The sequence below is a fragment of the Python bivittatus genome, unplaced genomic scaffold (genome assembly GCF_059951505.1).
Source record: "Python bivittatus isolate LINGU-HERP-01145 unplaced genomic scaffold, Pbiv_v1 ctg000080_np1212, whole genome shotgun sequence".
Classification (NCBI taxonomy): domain Eukaryota; kingdom Metazoa; phylum Chordata; class Lepidosauria; order Squamata; family Pythonidae; genus Python; species Python bivittatus.
This window is the reverse complement of record NW_028277035.1, coordinates 51,844,139-51,863,682: the sequence shown is the minus strand read 5'-3', so window position 1 is coordinate 51,863,682 and position 19,544 is coordinate 51,844,139. Positions and strand designations below refer to the sequence as shown.

General features: G+C 39.1%; 1 protein-coding gene and 1 long non-coding RNA gene across 2 annotated transcripts in view; one reads left to right on the top strand and one right to left on the bottom strand.

Moving 5' to 3' along the window:
- The window catches only part of STIMATE (STIM activating enhancer), a 57,884-nt gene extending 43,873 nt beyond the window's left edge, over nucleotides 1-14,011 (top strand). The window contains exons 6-8 of the mRNA XM_088134079.1: nucleotides 2,665-2,742; nucleotides 4,075-4,224; nucleotides 8,414-14,011. Coding sequence (XP_087990205.1) covers nucleotides 2,665-2,742; nucleotides 4,075-4,224; nucleotides 8,414-8,530 — 345 coding nt within the window. The 3' untranslated portion in view covers nucleotides 8,531-14,011. The remainder of the gene's footprint in view (nucleotides 1-2,664; nucleotides 2,743-4,074; nucleotides 4,225-8,413) is intronic.
- LOC148216700 (uncharacterized) overlaps nucleotides 4,525-19,544 on the bottom strand; it is a 24,605-nt gene continuing 9,585 nt past the window's right edge. The window contains exon 3 of the long non-coding RNA XR_015794849.1: nucleotides 4,525-5,463. This is a non-coding gene — a long non-coding RNA (uncharacterized LOC148216700). The remainder of the gene's footprint in view (nucleotides 5,464-19,544) is intronic.

Here is a 19,544-nt window from a genome sequence, read left to right as displayed (position 1 = left end):
AACAAAATGGATACCCACGCAACTTTATCAAAAAGTGCCTGACCACTCAACCCACAACAGCACAACCAACACAAGCTATGAAAAGGATAACACTGCCATACATCAGAAACATCTCAGAAACAACCAACAGACTATTACAACCACATGGCATCTCTGTAGCACACAAATCAACTAAAGCCCTCCAAAACATCTTAAGTAAACCGAAAGTCCCAGTCGCCCAAGAAGAAAAAACAGGAGTCATCTACAACATACAGCTTAAGGACTGTAACAGCCACTATGTAGGACAGACAGGCAGAAGACTAGCAGAGCGCATCCATGAACACCAACTAGCAGTCAGAAGACACAATGAAAACTCCTTAATCTCACAACGCATGGACAGACTCAACCATAGTTTCAACTGGGAAACTGTCAGCATTTTAGACCAAGCTAAATCCCAAAACATGAGGGAATTCCTGGAAGCTTGGTATTCAGACAAGTCAGCCATCAACAGGCACATAAACAACATTTACACACTGTTCAAAAGAGACAAAAGGAAACAAAAAAACATCTCACCAGTAATCAACCTCCAGATAAGCAGGGATTAACACCAGACAATCAACCAGTAAACAATACCCTAATCAAGGAACTACCAACTCAGACAATCAAGCAGCAAACAACAGCCTAATCAAGGAACTACTAAGAAAAAAACACACACCCACCAACACTGGCAGGGCATGCCCCTGTATATAAACAGAGAGCAAACCCCATTCCCTTCTAGCACTGAAGATGTTACCCAGCTGGGTAACAAAATGTCTGCAAGAAAACAACCAAGCTCAGAGAACCCCAAGGACTCCACATTTGCTATTTGCCTGCTAGCTCCCTCCCTTCACACAAAAACACACACCCCAATATGGCTCACAAACAGCTGTATATAGAACAATGCACACTGGATGTAACTGAGCCCCAGATCCCAAGCTAGAGTAGACTAATTTGGAACACATTTTTATTTACCTGAATTTACCAGAAAAGTCTGAAGGTGTTCCATTCTGTTTCTATTCCTGTGTAAGGCTACAATCTGGAACTGTTTTTCTGGAGTGTGAGAGGTGTGAGAGGTGGTGTCAGGGCTGTTGTGCCAAAAAGAAAAGTCTATGGTAGGGAAAGGAGGAAACTTTTTTCAGTGATAACAGGTCTGCTCTTGAACCAGAATGACTCTTGTGAATCAGTTGTCCCCTTTTTGAAGATGGAAAAGTCTTTAGGTATGCCATTCTTACCTCTTGCCTAATAATCAGTGATATTCTTATTCAGGGAGGAGCACCATAATTGCTTATGAAAAAACATTCCCTTTGCACAAGGCTTCCTCCTCGAGGTTTGGCTTGATTATTCTTCATCACAGGAGCTATTATAGCTCCAGATTCTATCACATTCTATCCCAAAACAACAAAGTTACAGATACTTTTTAAAAAGTTTTAAAATGTAAGAGTTGAAAATCCATCTATGGACCAAAATCCTATGAAACGTATGTTTCTTCTACATATACAAAGCTAACCTTACTGCAACTTTCATCTTATTCTGGCAAAAAACCCTCAAAATGTTCCCATCTCTGTTTTTCCTATGCTAGATTAGCAAGAAACCCCTCACTCCAATTGTAAATATTTAGTTGAACTGGACTGTCTTTGGACTAGCTCAGATAGTTTCTAGAGTTTTAATGTGGGTCCTGAATCAGATAAGATACTGTCTCTACATGCCTAGTTTAGAATTCAACAAGTCATTTGAATGAAGGCACATACTACTTCTACTGCATCAACTCAGCAAATGTAGCTTTAAGCAAGCCTTCAGTACAGGTAGTCCTTGGCTTACATCCATTTGTTCAGCGACCATTCAAAGTTACAGCGGTGCTGAAAGAATCGATGTACGACCAGTCCTCAGAGTTCCAGCCATTGCAGCACCCCCACAGTCGCAGGATTGTGGCTCGCAATTAAACGTCACAGGGAGCCGCAGTCACGTGATCACCATTTGTGACCTTCCCTGCCAGCTTCCCACAAGCAGTCAATGGGGAAGCCAGCAGGGAAGATTGCAAGTCACTCCAGTAAGTCACTCCCACTTTTTCACCTGCCTTTAGCACCCCCCACTGCCCATGCGCAGCCTCCACTGGTCTTCCCACAACTTTCATGAAGCCTGTGCCATGTCAGAAACCAATATAGAAGGAATAGAGATAAGTTACTTCCCTTCCTTTTTCAGATTAATGCTTACTGAGCATAACTTGCATGAAGCTGACAGGAAAGTTGGAAAGCTAGCTCTGCTGTTTTCCATCCTGTGATGATGTTCTGGGAGCAGATGCCTCTAACAGCTGAGGCTATATTGTTCAAGGCATTAAAAATCAATAATGTGATTTTAGTAACAGTGTTATTTAATCACTGTGGATTAAAGCATGTTAATGTTGATATTCACCTTTTTGAATCTCCGTTTAAATTATATATATTCCTGATTTAAAAGGAAGTAACCCCAATTCTTAATGTACTAAAGAACCCATTTTTAATTTTGTTGATCTAAAGCATTTGTTTTCTGCCCAAATTATTCTTCCCAATTCTCTTAATCTAATACTTGCACATAGTGCAAGTAATAGCACAAAACTCAGTTGTATATATATGTAATTCCATGATATTAATATACTTTTCTTCTTTGCAGATAGCTTTGTTGAATCCTATAGAGAATCCTCAGTTGGAGTTGGCTATTGTGATGCTGATAGTCCCCTTCTTTGTAAATGTTGGTATAAATAACACCTTCTGTATATTCATTGCGTTTTGTAATATTTGGAGTTCAAATATATTGTGGTGACACCCAAGAGACCTTTCTGTTAACCACAGAAGCTAGATTTGTTTAGTTTTTACAATATTAATTAGTTCTGGTGTATTGTTTGTGAAACTCTTCCTTAATGAATGACAGGAGTATTAGATTATTCCTATGTAAAACAAACCAACTTTTAAAAAGGCTGATTGTATTTTATGTGTGTGATTTTAAGAAAAATACAAAAAACAGTTGTAGGGTATCTCCCTCATCACTTTCATTTTATGAATGGAAAATAATTATTGACTGATGCTACATTAATCCATAAAATAAATATACAAATGAATGCAACAGCATTAAAGAGAAACACAACTTCAAAATTTATAAACACAGCAGTAAAACAAAGAGATGAAAGGAAAGGAAAGGAAAGGAAAGGAAAGGAAAGGAAAGGAAAGGAAAGGAAAGGAAAGGAAAGGAAAGGAAAGGAAAGGAAAGGAAAGGAAAGGAAAGGAAAAAAGGGCTAAAAGTACCTAAAATCCCATCTATCATTCACTGAATTGTGGTCCTTAAACATCTGGAAGTAGAGCCTTAGAGTGCTTTCAGGAGATCTTTATCCCTGCAGATCTAAAAAAAAGGAATTAAATGAACCCTGCAGAGATGTTTAGTTGCTTGTTCGTTGTTTGATTGTAGTCAAATCCTGCATGTGGCCAAGAACGACAGCTGAAGTCAAAAGAGAGATTCCTGCTTTGCGGTTCTGCAGGACTCAAGTTCCATGTTTGTTTAGGAATGTGTGTGCACATTAATGAAACAATAGCTACAATTTAAGAACATTATCTTCAATGCATTTATTTTTCATTTTAGACAATTTGTTTTTACGATGTCTGTGATTTTTTAAAAAATAATTGCTTGCATAAAATTATGTTTAGGAATTACACATTTAAAGCTGCAGCATTTTTGCCAGTAGTTTTAATGGTTAACTGGCAAGATTTTATATTTAGAGATTCTATAATACAAATTTACAAATAGTATTTAAAAATGTACTTGCACACTTTTATGGGCATGAAGGAAGTTGTGCCACCTGCAAATTGAAAGCATGTTTCCAGCTATTGAAATGCACTTTACTTTTGTGTTTGTGTGTGTGTGTGAACCTGAGAAAAGAACCTCAGATTTAGAAAACCAGCTTTCTTAATGGCCCATGTAATTGTGTATATTTAGATAGGTGTTGTATATACTGTAAATCCCTTGAATCTCATGACTGTCCAATAGTATGAAAGATAAGGGGAGCTTAACATGATTTCTCCTTTCTAACAGGCATTAATGTTTTGGGTTGTTGATAACTTCCTTATGAAAAAAGGAAAGACAAAAGCTAAGCTTGAAGAGAAAGAATCAGGTCAAGATTCAAGAAATGGGAGCAAAGTTCGATATAGGAGAGCAGCGTCACACGAGGAATCAGAGTCAGAGGCAAGTTCTGTCCTTGATTTTTTTTTTTAATCTATGTTCCTCTGTTTTCTGTTCATTTTGAGCATCAGGGCAGCTATAAGCAAATAAAACATGGAAGTAAAAGTTTGAAAGCATAAGTTAAAACCAAAGCAAACTTCAGTTAACATTTAAAATCTGGCAAAAGACATGCAACTTGGCTCTCCTCCTTAAAGTAGAGTGAGTAGCTATAGAAGCTACCAGGTACTGAGGGTTAGGATGCCAGATAATATGCCTCCAACAGCAAGGACATCTTCAGAAAGGCCTCTCCTGTTGATCTTAAAGGCCTGACATATACTCACTCACTCACTCACTCAGATAACCAGGCCCTAAGGTTGAAACATTAACACCAGCATCTTAAATTGTATCCAATAAATAATTGGTGACCAGTAGAACTTGTTCACAGCTGCCATTATATGAACCCTGTAGTTTACACTGGTAGCTTACTGGTTGCAGGAGTAATCACAGTTGGCTCACTAGACATAACAATGCAGACATACTCCTTGTAACCTAATAGCAACTGAGCACTTTCAGATTTTGGACTTTTCCTTCAGCAGCATTCAAAGCAGCATGCAACTCAATCCCAGAGCCTAACTTCCTAATAACAAGTAGTAATTCTGTCCATAGAGCAGACACTGCTTTTGATGTATAACTTAACATATTCTTGTAAATAATAAAACAAATGAAAATGGCATAGACATAATGATTGGTATCCCTTAGAAATTAAAAGATATTGGATTTTAGTAATTTCTCAAGCAAACCATTTACTTTAATTGGTATCAAAGGTATCTTCAGTCTCATAATCAGTCACTCAGCCTATTTGAATGGAGAAAAGTACTTGGGCGTTTTGTGTCATTGTGTGCAGCACAGCAAGCATGGACAGAGGAAAAAAGAGATAGTTGTCCAAGGAGGAAAGGAAGAAGGCAATAGCCCAGCATGGTAAAGATAAAGGCTACAATCTCCAAAGAACCTCATATTGTTGTGACCACGATTGCTAATATCATCAAATAGTTTAAGGTCCATGGGACCATAGCCAACCTCCCTGGATGTGGCTGCAAAAGGAAAATTGATCCCAGATTCAACAGAAGGATAGTTCAAATGGTGGAGAAAGAACCAAGGAAAACTTCAAAACAGATCCTGGCTGACCTCCAAGATCAAGGTACAGCAATATGAAGTCGCATCATCCATTGCCTCCATGGTAGAAGACCTGGGAAGACCGAACATCTGAAAGACAAACACAAAAAAGTCAGATTGGAGTTTGTTAAAATGCACATTGACAAGCCACAATCCTTCTGGGAGAATGTCCTTTGGACAGATGAAACAAAATAAGAGCTTTTTGGTAAGTCAAAGCAGCTCTAGGTTCACAGAAGAAAGAACAATGCTTTTAGAGAAAAGAACACTTTCCCTGCTGTGAAACTTAGAGAAGACTCCATAATATTAAGGGGTTGTTTTGCTGCTGCTGGCACCAGGGCACAATGAAATCAGAAAATTATTGAGGCATTTTGGAGCGAAACCTAATGTCTAGTGTTAGAAAGCTCTGTCTCAGTCACAGGTCATGGGTCCTCCAGCAGGATAATGAGCTAAAACACATAGTACATTTAAGAGAACCCAAGAATGGTTGGAAAACAAACATTGGACTGTTCTGAAGTGTCCTGCTATGAGTCCTGATCTGAATCAAACAGAACATTTGTGGAAAGAGCTGAAACTCACAGTTGGAAGAAGGAACCCATCAAACCTAAGCCAACTGGAGCAGTTTGCTCAAGAAGAGTGGAACAGATTGCCAGCTGGGAAGTGTAGAAGTCTTATTCAGAGCTACAGAAAGCACTTGATTGGAGTTATTGCCTCAAAAGGGTGTGCTACAAAATATTAGGTTAGGAGTACCAATAATTATATCCATGCTATTTTCATTTGTTTTATTATTTACAAGAATATATTTAGTCATCAATCAAAAGCAAGTGTCTGCTTAATGGACTATGGAATAAAGAATGGTGGATGCCATTTGTGTCAGTTTCAACTTATTTCACAGCAAATTGGTATGCTGTGGGAAAAAGTGGAGGGGATACCAATATTTTGGCCATGCCTACAGCTGGTATACCAGTTAGTTTCTTAGAACTGAATGGTAAGGATTAATAGAATTGCCATAAATATATTGATGTCACCTCACTTGAAAGTTCCAAATGGCCTCCCCATTCAATTTCATGTAGATATTGAACATTATGTAAGACAAGACAGACTCCGTGGGATACCACAGATTAATAGTTTAGGGGATGAAGAATTGTCCTCCACATCATCTTCTGGTCACAGGGGAATAGGCAGGACAATCCAATCCCACTAGATCCACAACAGAACAATTGAGAATTCCAGGAAAACAAGCAGGTCTGTATCCCTCCCCAGCCTTGGATCCAGTCAGCAGCATAGATCATCCATTAAAGCAACCAAAGCATGTCAGGACCAACTAGAAGCCAAACTGAAAGGTTTCTGGATAATCAGTATTGTCCAGATGTCTGGAGTGATAAGGTACCATTTTCTTAATCAACTTTCCCAGAAACTGAAAGTTTGAGGCTGGACTGCAATTACCTAGAACTTCTGATCACCCAAGGGTTTCTTCAACAGAGACCCTATAAATTGTCTTTCGGAATCAAGCAGAGATCACATCTTGCCCCAAGGAGCTGCTAATCATTCCCTTAACCACAGGACCAGTCTTATCTTGGCTGATTATCAGCCAGGAAGGCCAAGGATCAAATAAGCAGGTGGTAGTCCTAATCTCTCCATACATTGTCCACTTAACATATGCAAGCTGAAAAGAAACCAAAATACTAGAATAGGTAATTGCTTGAGGTTACATTGCTATGATCTGCCACAGCACTGAAGCCCAGGTCAAAGCAGTTCTGATCCATTTGCTTTACAAAGAATCGTGCATATTGCTAACTGCAAGCCATCTAGGTAAAGAAATACTGCACAGCAAGGAAAAGGAGCCCCACCCTGGCATAAATCCTTTGTGGAAGTAATGGAGGTAAAGGTGTAAGCATTTTTCACTGCCTTCAGATTAGTACAGTGGAACCTCGGTTTACGAACTTAATTCGTTCCGTGACTCTGGTCACACCCCGAATTGGTCGCAACCCGAAGCAAATTTCCCCATAAGGGTCAATGTAATTACCGTTAATCCGTTCTGGCGTGGAGGACAGGGAGGTGGCTATTGCTTGGAGGGAGAGTCCCCCTCCCTACGACCACGTGTCAGGGGCGGAAAATGGCCGCGGACCACGTGTCAGGGGCAGAAAAATGGCCGCAGACCACGTGTCAGGGGCGGAAAAATGGCCGCGGACCACGTGTCAGGGGCGGAAAAATGGCCGCGGACCACGTGTCAGGGGCGGAAAATGGCCGTGGACCACGTGTCAGGGGCGGAAAAATGGCCGCGGACCGTGTCACGGGAGGGAAAATGGCCGCGTACCCTGTTCGTACCCCAAGGCGGCGTTCGCAAACCGAAGCAAAATTTTGCGGCCGGAGCTGGTTGTAACCCGAAAAGTTCGTTAACAGAAGCGTTCGTAACCCGAGGTTCCACTGTACCTTAAGTGCTCTCTCCCCCCCCCCACATTCCTCCACTTCTGCTCCAGCTATCCTCCTGGCAGCTTTAGTGCTCTCAGGCCTCAAGTGAGCCCAGAAGCTGATTTGATTACAGATTGATCCATTACATAGCCATTTGCTTACTCTTACATAGATCTTCTAACCTTTTAATTTTTGCATTTACATTTCAGTACTTATGTTTTCCTGTTCAGATTTGCAATCCAGTTGTAGTCTTCTCTCTCCAGCCCAAAGTAAGCTGCAATATTGCATTATTTATCCAGAACTGTCCAATTTATAAAGCCAGAGTCCTTGTTTCTGTCTCTGTGCACCATATTGATATTTCAACTTTTTAGTATATCCTACAGTCATTTTTAGTGGAAAAAATTATTCACACATACTTATAAACTAGATTCCTATAGTTACAGCCAATCTATTCAGAGAAAATATCCAACAATGGCAGAGTATAAAGACAGATTTAAATCATACCTTGAGAAATGGGAAAAGCTAAAATTAGAAGTTACTTTTAAGGCCAAAATATTTGTTGAGCTATCAACTCACTTTTTGAAGGTGTGAATTTAGGTGTAATTTCACCTGCATGCCTTTTTGTCTTTAGATTCTAATCTCAGCAGATGATGAAATGGAGGAATCTGATGTGGAAGAGGATCTTAGGAGACTGACTAATTTAAAGCCTGTTAAGAAAAAGAAGCATCGCTTTGGTCTGCCCGTATGACAGGTTGGATACTTGCAGGTTAACGATGGATTTGCCCACCTCAGTGGATTTTCACTTGGCCGCAGGATGCTTGTTGCCTCAAGACTGTGAAGCAAAGGGAATACAGCCCATTGGAACCACTACCTGTTCAATTGCACTATGGAAAATATGCAAGAGTTTCTTCTCAACATGTGTTCACAAATTCCTGTTACCAAGGTGATTTGGATGGATGGGATCCTTCAGAAGACAGGCATAGAATACCATCATTTCAGCTGTGGTCCTGAATGACACTCTGAAAGTCACAGGAGGATTGACAAAATTTGAATCAGTATGTTTTATTACGAAAAACACTTTTTTGCAGCATACTGCTGAAGCAGAATAGTTTTATAGTTACAAATTAATGGTACCTATGGAACTAATGGGCTGCAAAGTTTTTTTTTTCTTTTCAAATCTCTTCTAACCTGTTTAAACTTTTATATTTAAGTTATATTTTCATACTGGGATATTTAAGGATTCTCTTTGTCAAAGAAATTGTGCTGTTACTTTGTGTGTGTGGTTAAATAGGTCAGACTTGCAGCAAAATGGGTTTCCATTGTCTGTATCACATAAAGGAGGATAGTGCAGGGACAAAGGGAAGTGGTAGCTGATTGCTTTCTAGAATGAGATGGCCTTGGTCTGAAGAGAATCAGAAGCCCCCTTGAACAAAGAGCAGTTAAGTGGCAGCAGTGATCACTTTTGAAACAGGGGTATTGTTCTGTGTATACGCTGAGCACTTTAGCAAAAAAGCAACAAATAGGGGTTTTCTTCTGTATATCAACTAAACACTTAAAGCTATTTTGATAATGATGGCTTCTTCAGTATTTGCAAATCATCTGATCTCACAGCAAAACTATTCCAAAGCTTCAGCAAACATTCCTTTTCTCAAAAAGCTAATGTAGTACAGGTAAAGCATTATTGCCTCTTTTCAATACAGTTCAGCTGGCTACTAGAGAGTACACGAATTACTACAGCTAATTCTCCATTTTTCCTTTCCTTTCCTTTCCTTTCCTTTCCTTTCCTTTCCTTTCCTTTCCTTTCCTTTTTTCTTTTCTTTTCGTTAAGTCTCATTTCAGCTGGATAAACCAGAGTCAAAGCATAATATAATGGATATATTTGTTGGTTAATGTTAGGATCATTGCAGCTACCCTAGGGTTACTGTGGATGTGTCTCTGTTGATGTAATACTTGTATGCCTGATATCATTGATTCCCAATTAATTACTACTTGCAGTGATGGCTAGTGCCTGTTGGTCTGGTAGGGCAGAGGAAACAGTGGCCAATGGTAGGCAAAGCCAGCTAATTCTGGTTTTGTCCTTATCCTCTTCTCTTGTAATGGCACTAAAAATATTCAAGCAGTGGACAGCAGTACAATTCTTTAATATTGATCCGAACTTAATAATAATCTCTTATATTGGTTCACTAGATTGATGTATTAATGAACTTGCTTCTCTGATGACCTCTCCAACCTGTTACTTTTTCCAACCATTCCATTAAGTATCTATTCCAGGGCAAGCTTAGGGACAGAGTGGTGCTATTTAAACACAGAGAGAAAGATGTCTTAACGGTGGTCATATTGACATGTTTTCTTAGTTTTTAAATATAGGTTAATGGTTTTTCCTCTGCTCTGCTCTGCTCTAGAATAGGCAAAGGCAAGTAGCAGACTGGCTTACAGATCTTCACCTCTCCTTGGGAGGGCCTTTGTCAGATCCAATTTGGGAGCAGAAGTATTTAAACTGTTACAAGCCTGTTACAGCAGAGGAATATGTATACTACATTTTAGAAGGTCATGCTTAAAATGTTTTTGGAAACTTATTGTACCTCTGGGAATGAGAGTCAAACAGAAACAGTGTTAAGCACAATGAACACAAATTCTGGGACCTGAAATTTGTTAAGAATGGTCCCACAGATTTCCTTCCGGGTTTTGTGCTGACTACTTTCCACTAGGTCAGTCATATCCCTCAACATATTTATTCTCTGTCCCAAACATACATATGCCCCCACCAAGGGCTTTAAAAAGTTGTCAAAACTTTCTTCCTTCCTCATTCCCTGCATAATTATTTTAAAAAAAAATTAAACTAGTGCTGTGCCAAAACCTGCCTTGCAATTTTGCAAACATTTTCTTCCTCTAAGAGAGAGACTTCTGTCATATTCTCAGGGTTCTTGAGAATTACTCCCCTTGGTGGTGTTTTTGTTGGAGGTGGGAGAAGATGCAGCTGCTGCTGTTTTCTGTGACACATTTTTCTATCATGCAGAAGCTTCTCTGGCTACCCACCCTGCCCAATCTGAAAAAGTAAAAAGAAAATTGAGGAGATTGTTGTACAGTTCAAGATAGGATGTTCAGATACAACCTTTGGCCACCTCATCACAAATAATACAAGAACCTAGATCACATCCCTTAGAATCTCTCTGAAATGCCTTTTGGAATAATTCTCCAAATTCTTGTTCAGCTACTGGTAGAACTAAAATTGCAGGATATTTTTTCTGAACGGCTGAAGTAACAGCACTGTCTGCCAATCCCTTACATATCTATTGTTCACAGTGTGAACATACAAGCTGTTTCACTGAAAAACTTCTTTTAAGTGTTTGATGTTTTCTGCCCTAACCTATCCCCCCAAAAGACAATCAGCATTTCCTCCATCTGTACCCCTGAATTCCAAAATATTTCCCCTCGATAACTGTTATAACAGGACCTTGCCAAGAAGACAGAAACTGCTCCTGATACAACAGTCTAAACTAAACTATACTGTACACACGTCTGGGGTTAGTCTGGATCAAATTACACTTTAGTCTGGCATCAGCATGGTAATTTATGCATCTGGAGACACTATTTGCAGTCATTCTGGTGAGTTGACTGGTCAATAAGTTCAATATCCATCAGTCTTTTCTCCCTGCCTCTTCTTTATTTATCAAATTTATTGAATTTCTAGGCGGACTCCAGAATGAATCTGGGCAGCTTTCCCATTTTTAAAAAAAATATATATTAAAAAGACAACACTCACGTGAGGGGACAACATAAATTTCTTTCCCATCACCCCCAATGTAAAGAGGGTGCCCAAAGATGCTAACTCAAGGCCTGGAGGAATGGCTAAGCTTTTAAGGGTCCCCTGAAGGGGGGGGCATACTCATCTTTTTTTCTCCCCACTGCTTTTTCTCAAAAAGAGAGGCCTCCTCTCCACCTCCCCCCCCCCCCCCCGCTTTCCCTGGTCCTTGTAAGGGGAAAAGAAATCCTGTTGCTTCCTGAACTCCACAAAGCCAATGCCGAGAGACTCACTGAAGAGCAAAATGGCTAATCCTTCGTTTGTAAGTAATGGGATAGGCAGGCCTGACTGGGGGCAGATAACCAAGTTACAGAAGTGCCTCACAAGCCTTCAGGGGCCAGCCTCCATTGATGTTTGGCTGTTTTCCATGCTCATTTCAATCAACAAGAGATATCAGGAAAAAGATGCAAATTTATAACACAAAGAGACTATATTTTGAGCCTTAAACATTCACTGACAGGAGGTCGGATCTTTTCCAAGGCATTTTCTATAGTTTTTCTATGAGTACTTTGCTTTAAAGATAATAAACTACAGAGGATCCTAGTTTTCAGAGAGCTAATTGGGCCTTAGGAGGCAAAAGTGCATTCTGCTGTTTTGGGTGGGGTTTTTCCCTTCTTTTTTGTAATAGCAGTAATTCCGAGGTGAAGAGTGCCTGCAGCCCTTAGGAGATGTTCTCAAGGTCCTATCTTGCAGAAGGACAGACTAGAAAGTGTTGTCTTATACTACAGTATATTTGCAGTACATTCCTTTTTGTGTTCAGGTTAAAAGAAAAGAAAACCCAATATTTATTTGACTAGCACTAAATGAAGCATCTATTAAGTGATAGGGCAGTGCCTGTGATTAATATTGCCTCCTGCCATACTGGTTTTTATGTTACTACTATATAATTCTAATACTATGAATCGCTGTTTTATCAACCATGATATTCTAAAGCAGGTTTTGTCGTACCAATTTGTCAAGTGGATAGTAGCATAATCCTCTAATTGTGTGGCAGGATGAAAACTCAGAAAAGTGGATTTTTTAGAGATAGTGAAACAAACAATGCCAAACACCTGCTATTTTCCGTTTGCCTTTTGAATTTTAATGCCATGTGTCTAAATGCAGAAGCTTTGTTCATTTTATCCAGTCATTTCTATTGTGTAGTCTGCTTTTAACAATGTTGGGATGGGTGCGTCTGTTGGGGGGGGGTCTGAAACACCAAACCCAAAGCCTTAAATGTGTTTAAATAGTCCACCATTAAACAAAGTTCAGATTTACTGTTTTGTGTTGAATGGCATTGCACAGCAGCCTCATTTGAAGCTCAAAAGAAGGAATAATTTTCTTCTTCAGTATGATTCTGTCAGTGCTTTTTTGTAAAATAATGCTGATCTTTTTCTAATGAGTCTGAGATTCAGTTCTTTCTGCACTTAGAAATTTATAGTAGAATGCTGAATTTTCTGGGGAAAAATAGTAGCCTTCCCATTTCCAAATGGATGAGAAACAGAAATGAAATAACCAGGATTATCATCACTCATGAAATCATGACATCAGATGTCTGACAAAATTGTTTTAGAAATCCTGTGATCATTAATGCAGCCTTCATTTGCTGACTTCAGTGTTTTAATGTCTCCCTGACTACCCTTAAGTAAAATGTTCTGTACAAATGTTGCTGGTGAAACATGCGCTAAGTTTCTCTTCAGGGAAAAGACCTCAAACTTGTTGAATTGTGAACCAAACTAAAACAATGCAAAATGTCCCGTAGCCATTCCTTCACAAGCAGATGCTTAGGTTGCCCACTACACCTTGCTGGAAAAGAAGGGGGTGGGGGGAGGAATGTGCAGCCTTACACTTTCTTCTTTACAAGTTCAGTCTTTGTGTTCTTTGTATATAGCAAACTGCAGATTTTAGCTTCCATATGAAAAGGGTGATAATGGTGAGCACACAGATTCAGCCACATCAGATCATAGGAGACTTGCAGTGCATCAGAACTGTTGACATTTTCAGTAGAATGATAGGGAAATGGTGGTTTTAGATATAGAAACATATTGAATTTTTTCCTCTTTTTTTTTCCTTAAAGGGGCATTCCAAATTGGCGTGTCCATAAATGGAAAGCCTTGGAAGAATGAAAATTGGAATCCAGTAGATGTTCCCCATTGGAGGAAGGGGGCAGAACAGTGATTTTACCAGTTCTCCCCTTCTCCAAGGCTGCCTCCTGTCTTGTTCCATGGAACAGTTTTTTAGAAAGCACAAGGCAAAAGAGGTGAAAATCAGGACTGGATCTGGCCATTGCTAATTAAAACACAATGTGGTTTTGGGATTCAAAATGAAAATGAATGTCAGTCCTACAGCATTAAAAAGCAAATCATGATGCCCACCAGATCATAATTTAACTGTTGGTATTTCATGAAAATGGAAAGGATATGTGTTGTACCTAAATAATGGTTTACAATAAAATCTGATTTCATATAAATCTGTCGTTACTTGTCTTTAACACATGACCTACATGTAATTTAGGATAGCTTTAACTAGTAGCAGACATCAGAATCACAGAAACCTAGTGTTGGATCGGACTCCAAGTTCAACCCCCTCCTTAACACAGGATCCAAATTCGAGCATCCCAGGCAGATCTAGCCTCCATTGAACACATCCAATGAAGGGGGACCCATTACCTTACTGGTAATTTATGATTCCCCTGTCAAGGAGATATTATTATTAGAAAGCTTTTTTCTGATATTCAGGTGGAATCTGCCTTCCAGGCACTTAATTATTCTGTGTCCTGCACTCTAGAATGATAAGCAGGTCTTGACTTTCTTCTCTGTAATATAATTTCAGGTGGTTGATGAGTGCTATATCCCTTACCTCTGGTCTTTTTTTTTTTTTGCAAAGCTAACGTCCCCAACTACTTCAGTCTCTCTTTATTCTCTGATCATCCTCACTACCCGTTTCTGAACTTACTCCAGTGTTTCTGAATCCTTAAAGTGTAGTGCCTAGAAATGGACATTAAAGGTGGAATCTGAAGAAAGTAGAATAGAGTGATCACTTTCCTGTGATTTGGAAAATATACTTCTGTTGATGCAGGTTGAAAGTGCATCTGCCTTTTTTTGTAACCACATCACATATGAACATAGCTCATGTTCAGTCTGTAGTCAACAAGTATTTTTTTTCCTTAAGAACTATTACCAAGTTAGGTATACGTCATCCTATAACTATGTGTGTGATTTGTGTTTCAAAATTTTTTAAAAAAAGTTTTTATATCTGTTAAATTTAATTCTGTTAATTTAAGCTTGTTTATCTCAAGATCTTTTTGAATTTTTCTTCTTCTAAGGTATTAGATAATCTCCAAATTCAATAAGCATTCCGTGAATCTCTTCATCCAAGACATCAATTGAAAGATGGAGGAGTTAGAGGTCTCAGGGTGATCTTGGTAAATGGACCAATACGTTATAAAAAAAGTTAGATTGGCTTTCAGTATTTGATTTAGAAATGCGCTGACTGCCAGTCTGTCACTAAGTCATGTTTAAATTATCAAAATAATTTAGTACCAAATTATTTCAAAGAACATCTCCATCTATCATTTTAAAGAGAAGTTCTGTCAGCTGCGTTTGAGCTTGTAGCTTGACTTAAGGTGTCTTTAAGGCACAGAGCACCATAAATGCTATGTAAGAAATTTATTTGTACTTCAGCAATTTGCTCATTTTCTAGAATGTTAATTTTAAAATGTTTTTAAAAAACTAGACTTAAAAGAGTAGTATAGCTGGAATTCATCGAATATTTTAGGCAAAAGGATAAGTTTCGACTTTTCACTTGGTATCATGTTACAAACTGCTTTTCAAAATGACTTGAGATTCAACAGCAGTTTGCTGACATCTGTCTATCTTGTACTGGATTAATTGTCTAGTTCTTTTGGAACTAAGATATTAATTGCTCATACAGGTATAATTTTTGCTTTTATATTTTTACAGTGATTTTTTTAAAGTTTCTTCAACAAGTGTGTTTTTTAAAAAAAGTTATCCTTGCTCACTTTTTCCACCTTTTTTGGAGCATTGAAGTAATTTGTCAAATATATCCTATATATTTTTTTTTTCAGAATTAAAAAAAAATATGATTAAAGTTTTTCAGGGTTTTTATTTCTTCAAACAAAGGCTGCAAAAAAAAAAAAAGCAAAGGTAGCTGGTTGACAATTTGAAAAAAGAGAATACTCAGACCTTAGAAATTGTTATGCAAGCTTCCAGGATCTCCAAATCTGCTCATCAGACAAGATGACAAAGCAAAAAAGTGGGGAGCAGAAGGAAAAAAGGGGGCCACAGAAACTACATGTAGCCAGTCTTAAAATGAAATAGAGGAAGATATTTGCAAACATTCCCATGACACTCTACCAAGTGCTATAGTAGTAGAGATTTCAAACTTTCCAGTATTCCAATCCCTTTTTGATTTTAGAAGCCCTCATTTCTGTCAAATCCATCTGCCAGTCTGTGCAAGAATAAATGTGTCAGGTTTCCAGCCTCAGTCTTCCTGATCAACTCTACCAGCCCTGATCTTCCCAGTGCTTTCCCACTTTCTTTCCCGTTAGCCCACTAACTGCCAATTTTCCCATTCTGTTTGAGCTTCATTTGAAAATTACTATTTTTTTTGCCCTAAGAAGTTCACATCTTTGTACCCCCCCCCTTGAAATGTCTTCATACCCATCGTTTGGGAACCCTTGTACTGTATGATTAATGATACCAATTTCTTAGGAAAAAATCCATGCATTGCTCAACAAGTCTCTTTCTGCAAACAAGAGGAAGTTTTAATCTGAGACCACCAATATGCTGCTGTAGATCCCTCCTGCGCCACCTTCCATGCTCTCTCCCTCACCTCGGTGTTGTTGTTGTTGTATCTTAAGAGTCCTTTGGAGTTGGGTGGTTATAATAAATTTAAATAAACTAAATAATAAAAAGGAAATGAGAAGCTGGCATGGTACAAAGCAAAGGGCCAACCTTTGCATCACTTGAATATTCCTGGTTGTAATGATCTGCCACCTGTTGATCCCAATTCCAGTAACTTTCCTTGCAACCAATATTGATTCAAAAGAAAGTTCATTTATTGAAAATAAGTGTACAGTTCCAAAGCATTGCTAAAACTGAGCATAAGCGCGCCAAAAGTTGTTTTTCTTACCTTACCCCCCCCCCTTAACCGCCCTTAGTTCTTGGTCTTCTGATTCCCTCGCTGGTACGACCTTGCACATTCCTGTGCCTGTGATAAGGAGCCATCTGCTTTTAACAGTTTCTCATTCCTTCCCCCCCCCACCTTTTACAATGGCAGAACCGCAGCATATAAAAAGCAATTTCTAAACTAGCCATATAACAATCTACTATGAAATCTTTCGAGGATTCTGACACTGGTGGTATTCCTAGAAAAGTTGATGGTTGTATCTCAGCTTTCGTTTGGATGGGGATCAGAAATACCTTGGGAGGCTCCTTGCGGACTGGTGAGAGTAGCAGAGGAATCACCCGTTTGCTTTCTGAAAAACCTAAGATTGGATACACCTCCCATGACAGCCAGTTGTTACTAGTGAAATTTCTCTACCCTGATCCCCAGGTCCCTGGTCAGGGAGTCAAATGACAACGCATCCCAGTTTACATACTTCTGTCAGACATTGGGCCGCAAGTACGTAATCATGGCATTTTCAAGTTGATCTTGTTGCAGGCCATCATTCTGATATCATTATGGTATGTTACAAATGCCATGTACTCCCCCACAACACCCAGTTTGTGAAAGAATATGCTCAAAATTCCAAGCGTGCCCAATGATCCAAATTAAACATCCCTCCATTAAAGATTGATTTCTGCATTCTCCACCACTCCCTTTAATACCAAAATAGGGGATTCATAACGGTAAACTCATGGAGATTAATTTAGTGTTGCTATGGCAATACTTGGGATCAGCATTAGTAACCTAAGCATTCCTTTGTGTATTTTATTTATAATCTTAAACTTAACACTTTCACTTGGATGGAAGTGATAGCTGAAAACAAATGTGAGTTTCTGTAGAATAAGAATCTGTGGAGGAGGGATTTTGCAAAACTTAGAAGAAAAAGAAGAGCTTCATCCCCCTCTGACTGATTTTTGTCCTAGTGTTATTTACTCATTTATAATCCATCTTTGAAAACAGATTTTTTTGCAGTATAAGCAATTAATCTTTACAATATAAGCAATAAAAGGAACAGCTTAAAGTACATCAGCTTTAAAAATAATGAAGCAGAACCTAGATATTTGGGCAGAGACAATGAGGCTTAATTAGAAAAAGCACTGCATAATAAAAAGTTTTAATAATGTTCCGGAGACAGCAAAAGACAGCACTTGGTGGATTTTGTCTCAAAGAAGCTGCGAGCCTCTGCCATCCCCAGGGTTTGCTGCTTCTTAATTTAGACTGGTGGGTAGGATCAAATGGAAACAATAAGCTGTGCTGGATTTCTTGAAACAGAGCAAGAGAGAGCCGCAAGGGCACAAGGTGGGGTTCTGCAAAAGTCAGGCACATGCTTGCCTTCAGCCTCTTGCTTGAGGTGAGGTATCGACACAAAAGAGGCCACCAAGAGTCTTTATTTAATAAGAAATGCTTGTTCTGTGTACAAATACATGTTGATTTTAGGGCTTTTCTGCAGGCGCTAAACATTCTTCTTTGGACTGTAACCCCTACAGAGAAAGCAAGTAAGAGTGTTCAGAGGAACAGTCCTTAAAACTAGAGAAATACTGAGATTCTTTAAGAGAATTGGGATTTTCTCCCTGGAGAGTATATGAACAAGTTTGTTTGAGCAGAAGCCTGGTGGTTAAAGGTGTTTTAAACTAAAAATATTTAGCTTATTTCCATTTTGCAAATTCTCTTCTACCTCTGTGAACTCACAAATCACATATTCTAGTGGATAGCAAGTGTTGCAATGAATGTGTGCAGAAAGTTAGGATTTCATTTAAACGAAACTATAGATGCTGGAGATAGAACTACAGATATAAAGGAGGCTGTAGAGACGTACAGAGTAGTCAGTAAGCCATAACAAATAAAAGGGAGGGAAAATGAAAAGATATATTGTGCTTTCAAGAGAATAGGAAGGAATTATTGCTAGCAAAAACTCTATGGAACATGGGAAGTATTTCTTATAGATGAAAAAGCCACAGCAATTCTTTCTGAAGCAGCAAATAAGGTGCAGGTAGTGAAAGGAAGATGTATAGATGATAGTTGTCTGAAAGGAAGAGCAGACCATCTGCTACCATCTGTACTCCTTTTATGAACCTTTCCCCTGAACTGTAGGCTTGTGCAATCGAGTTGTGCAGAAAATGGAAAATGCATTTTGTTTTTGAGCTTGAAAAAAATGTGCCATGTTCCAGACGTTCTGCCAAATGGTTCAGAGTAAGCCACAGTTCAACTGAAACAAAAGCTGGAACAGATCCTGCAGGGACCCTGGAGTGATTTTATACGGCAAGTAGGGTAAGGCTGATGCATCCCACCAATGTCCCAGACAGTATATCCCAAGAGCCTGCCCACCCCCAATCTTGCAGTTCAAGGTTCTGGCTATTCCCTTTAGATCCTTCATGGCACAGGGCCTGGCTATCTGCTTATCCCCAATTGTTTCTGCCCGTCGGGTGCAATCAAGCAAAGTGGGTGCCCTCCAGGTCCCGTCACTCAAACAATGTCATCTTGCTGGACCCAGGAAGCACACCTACTCTGTTGCAGCATCTGTTCTTTGGAATGATATCTCCCCAGAGATTTGTGCAGCTCCCATCCTTACGACATTTTAGCAATTATTTTAAAAATGGTTGTTCTCACAGTCTTGGGATGGGTGTTTATTCTTCTGGTGGGCCATGATCTCTTCTTACATGCATTGTTTTTTCTTTAATATGTAAGCTGCCCAGAGTTGTCAAGGAGTTGGGCAACCTCAGAATTGAATAACATAAAATAAATAGAATAAATTTTCCTAGCATTTTTCCTTCCATCACTCCTGTCTCACCTC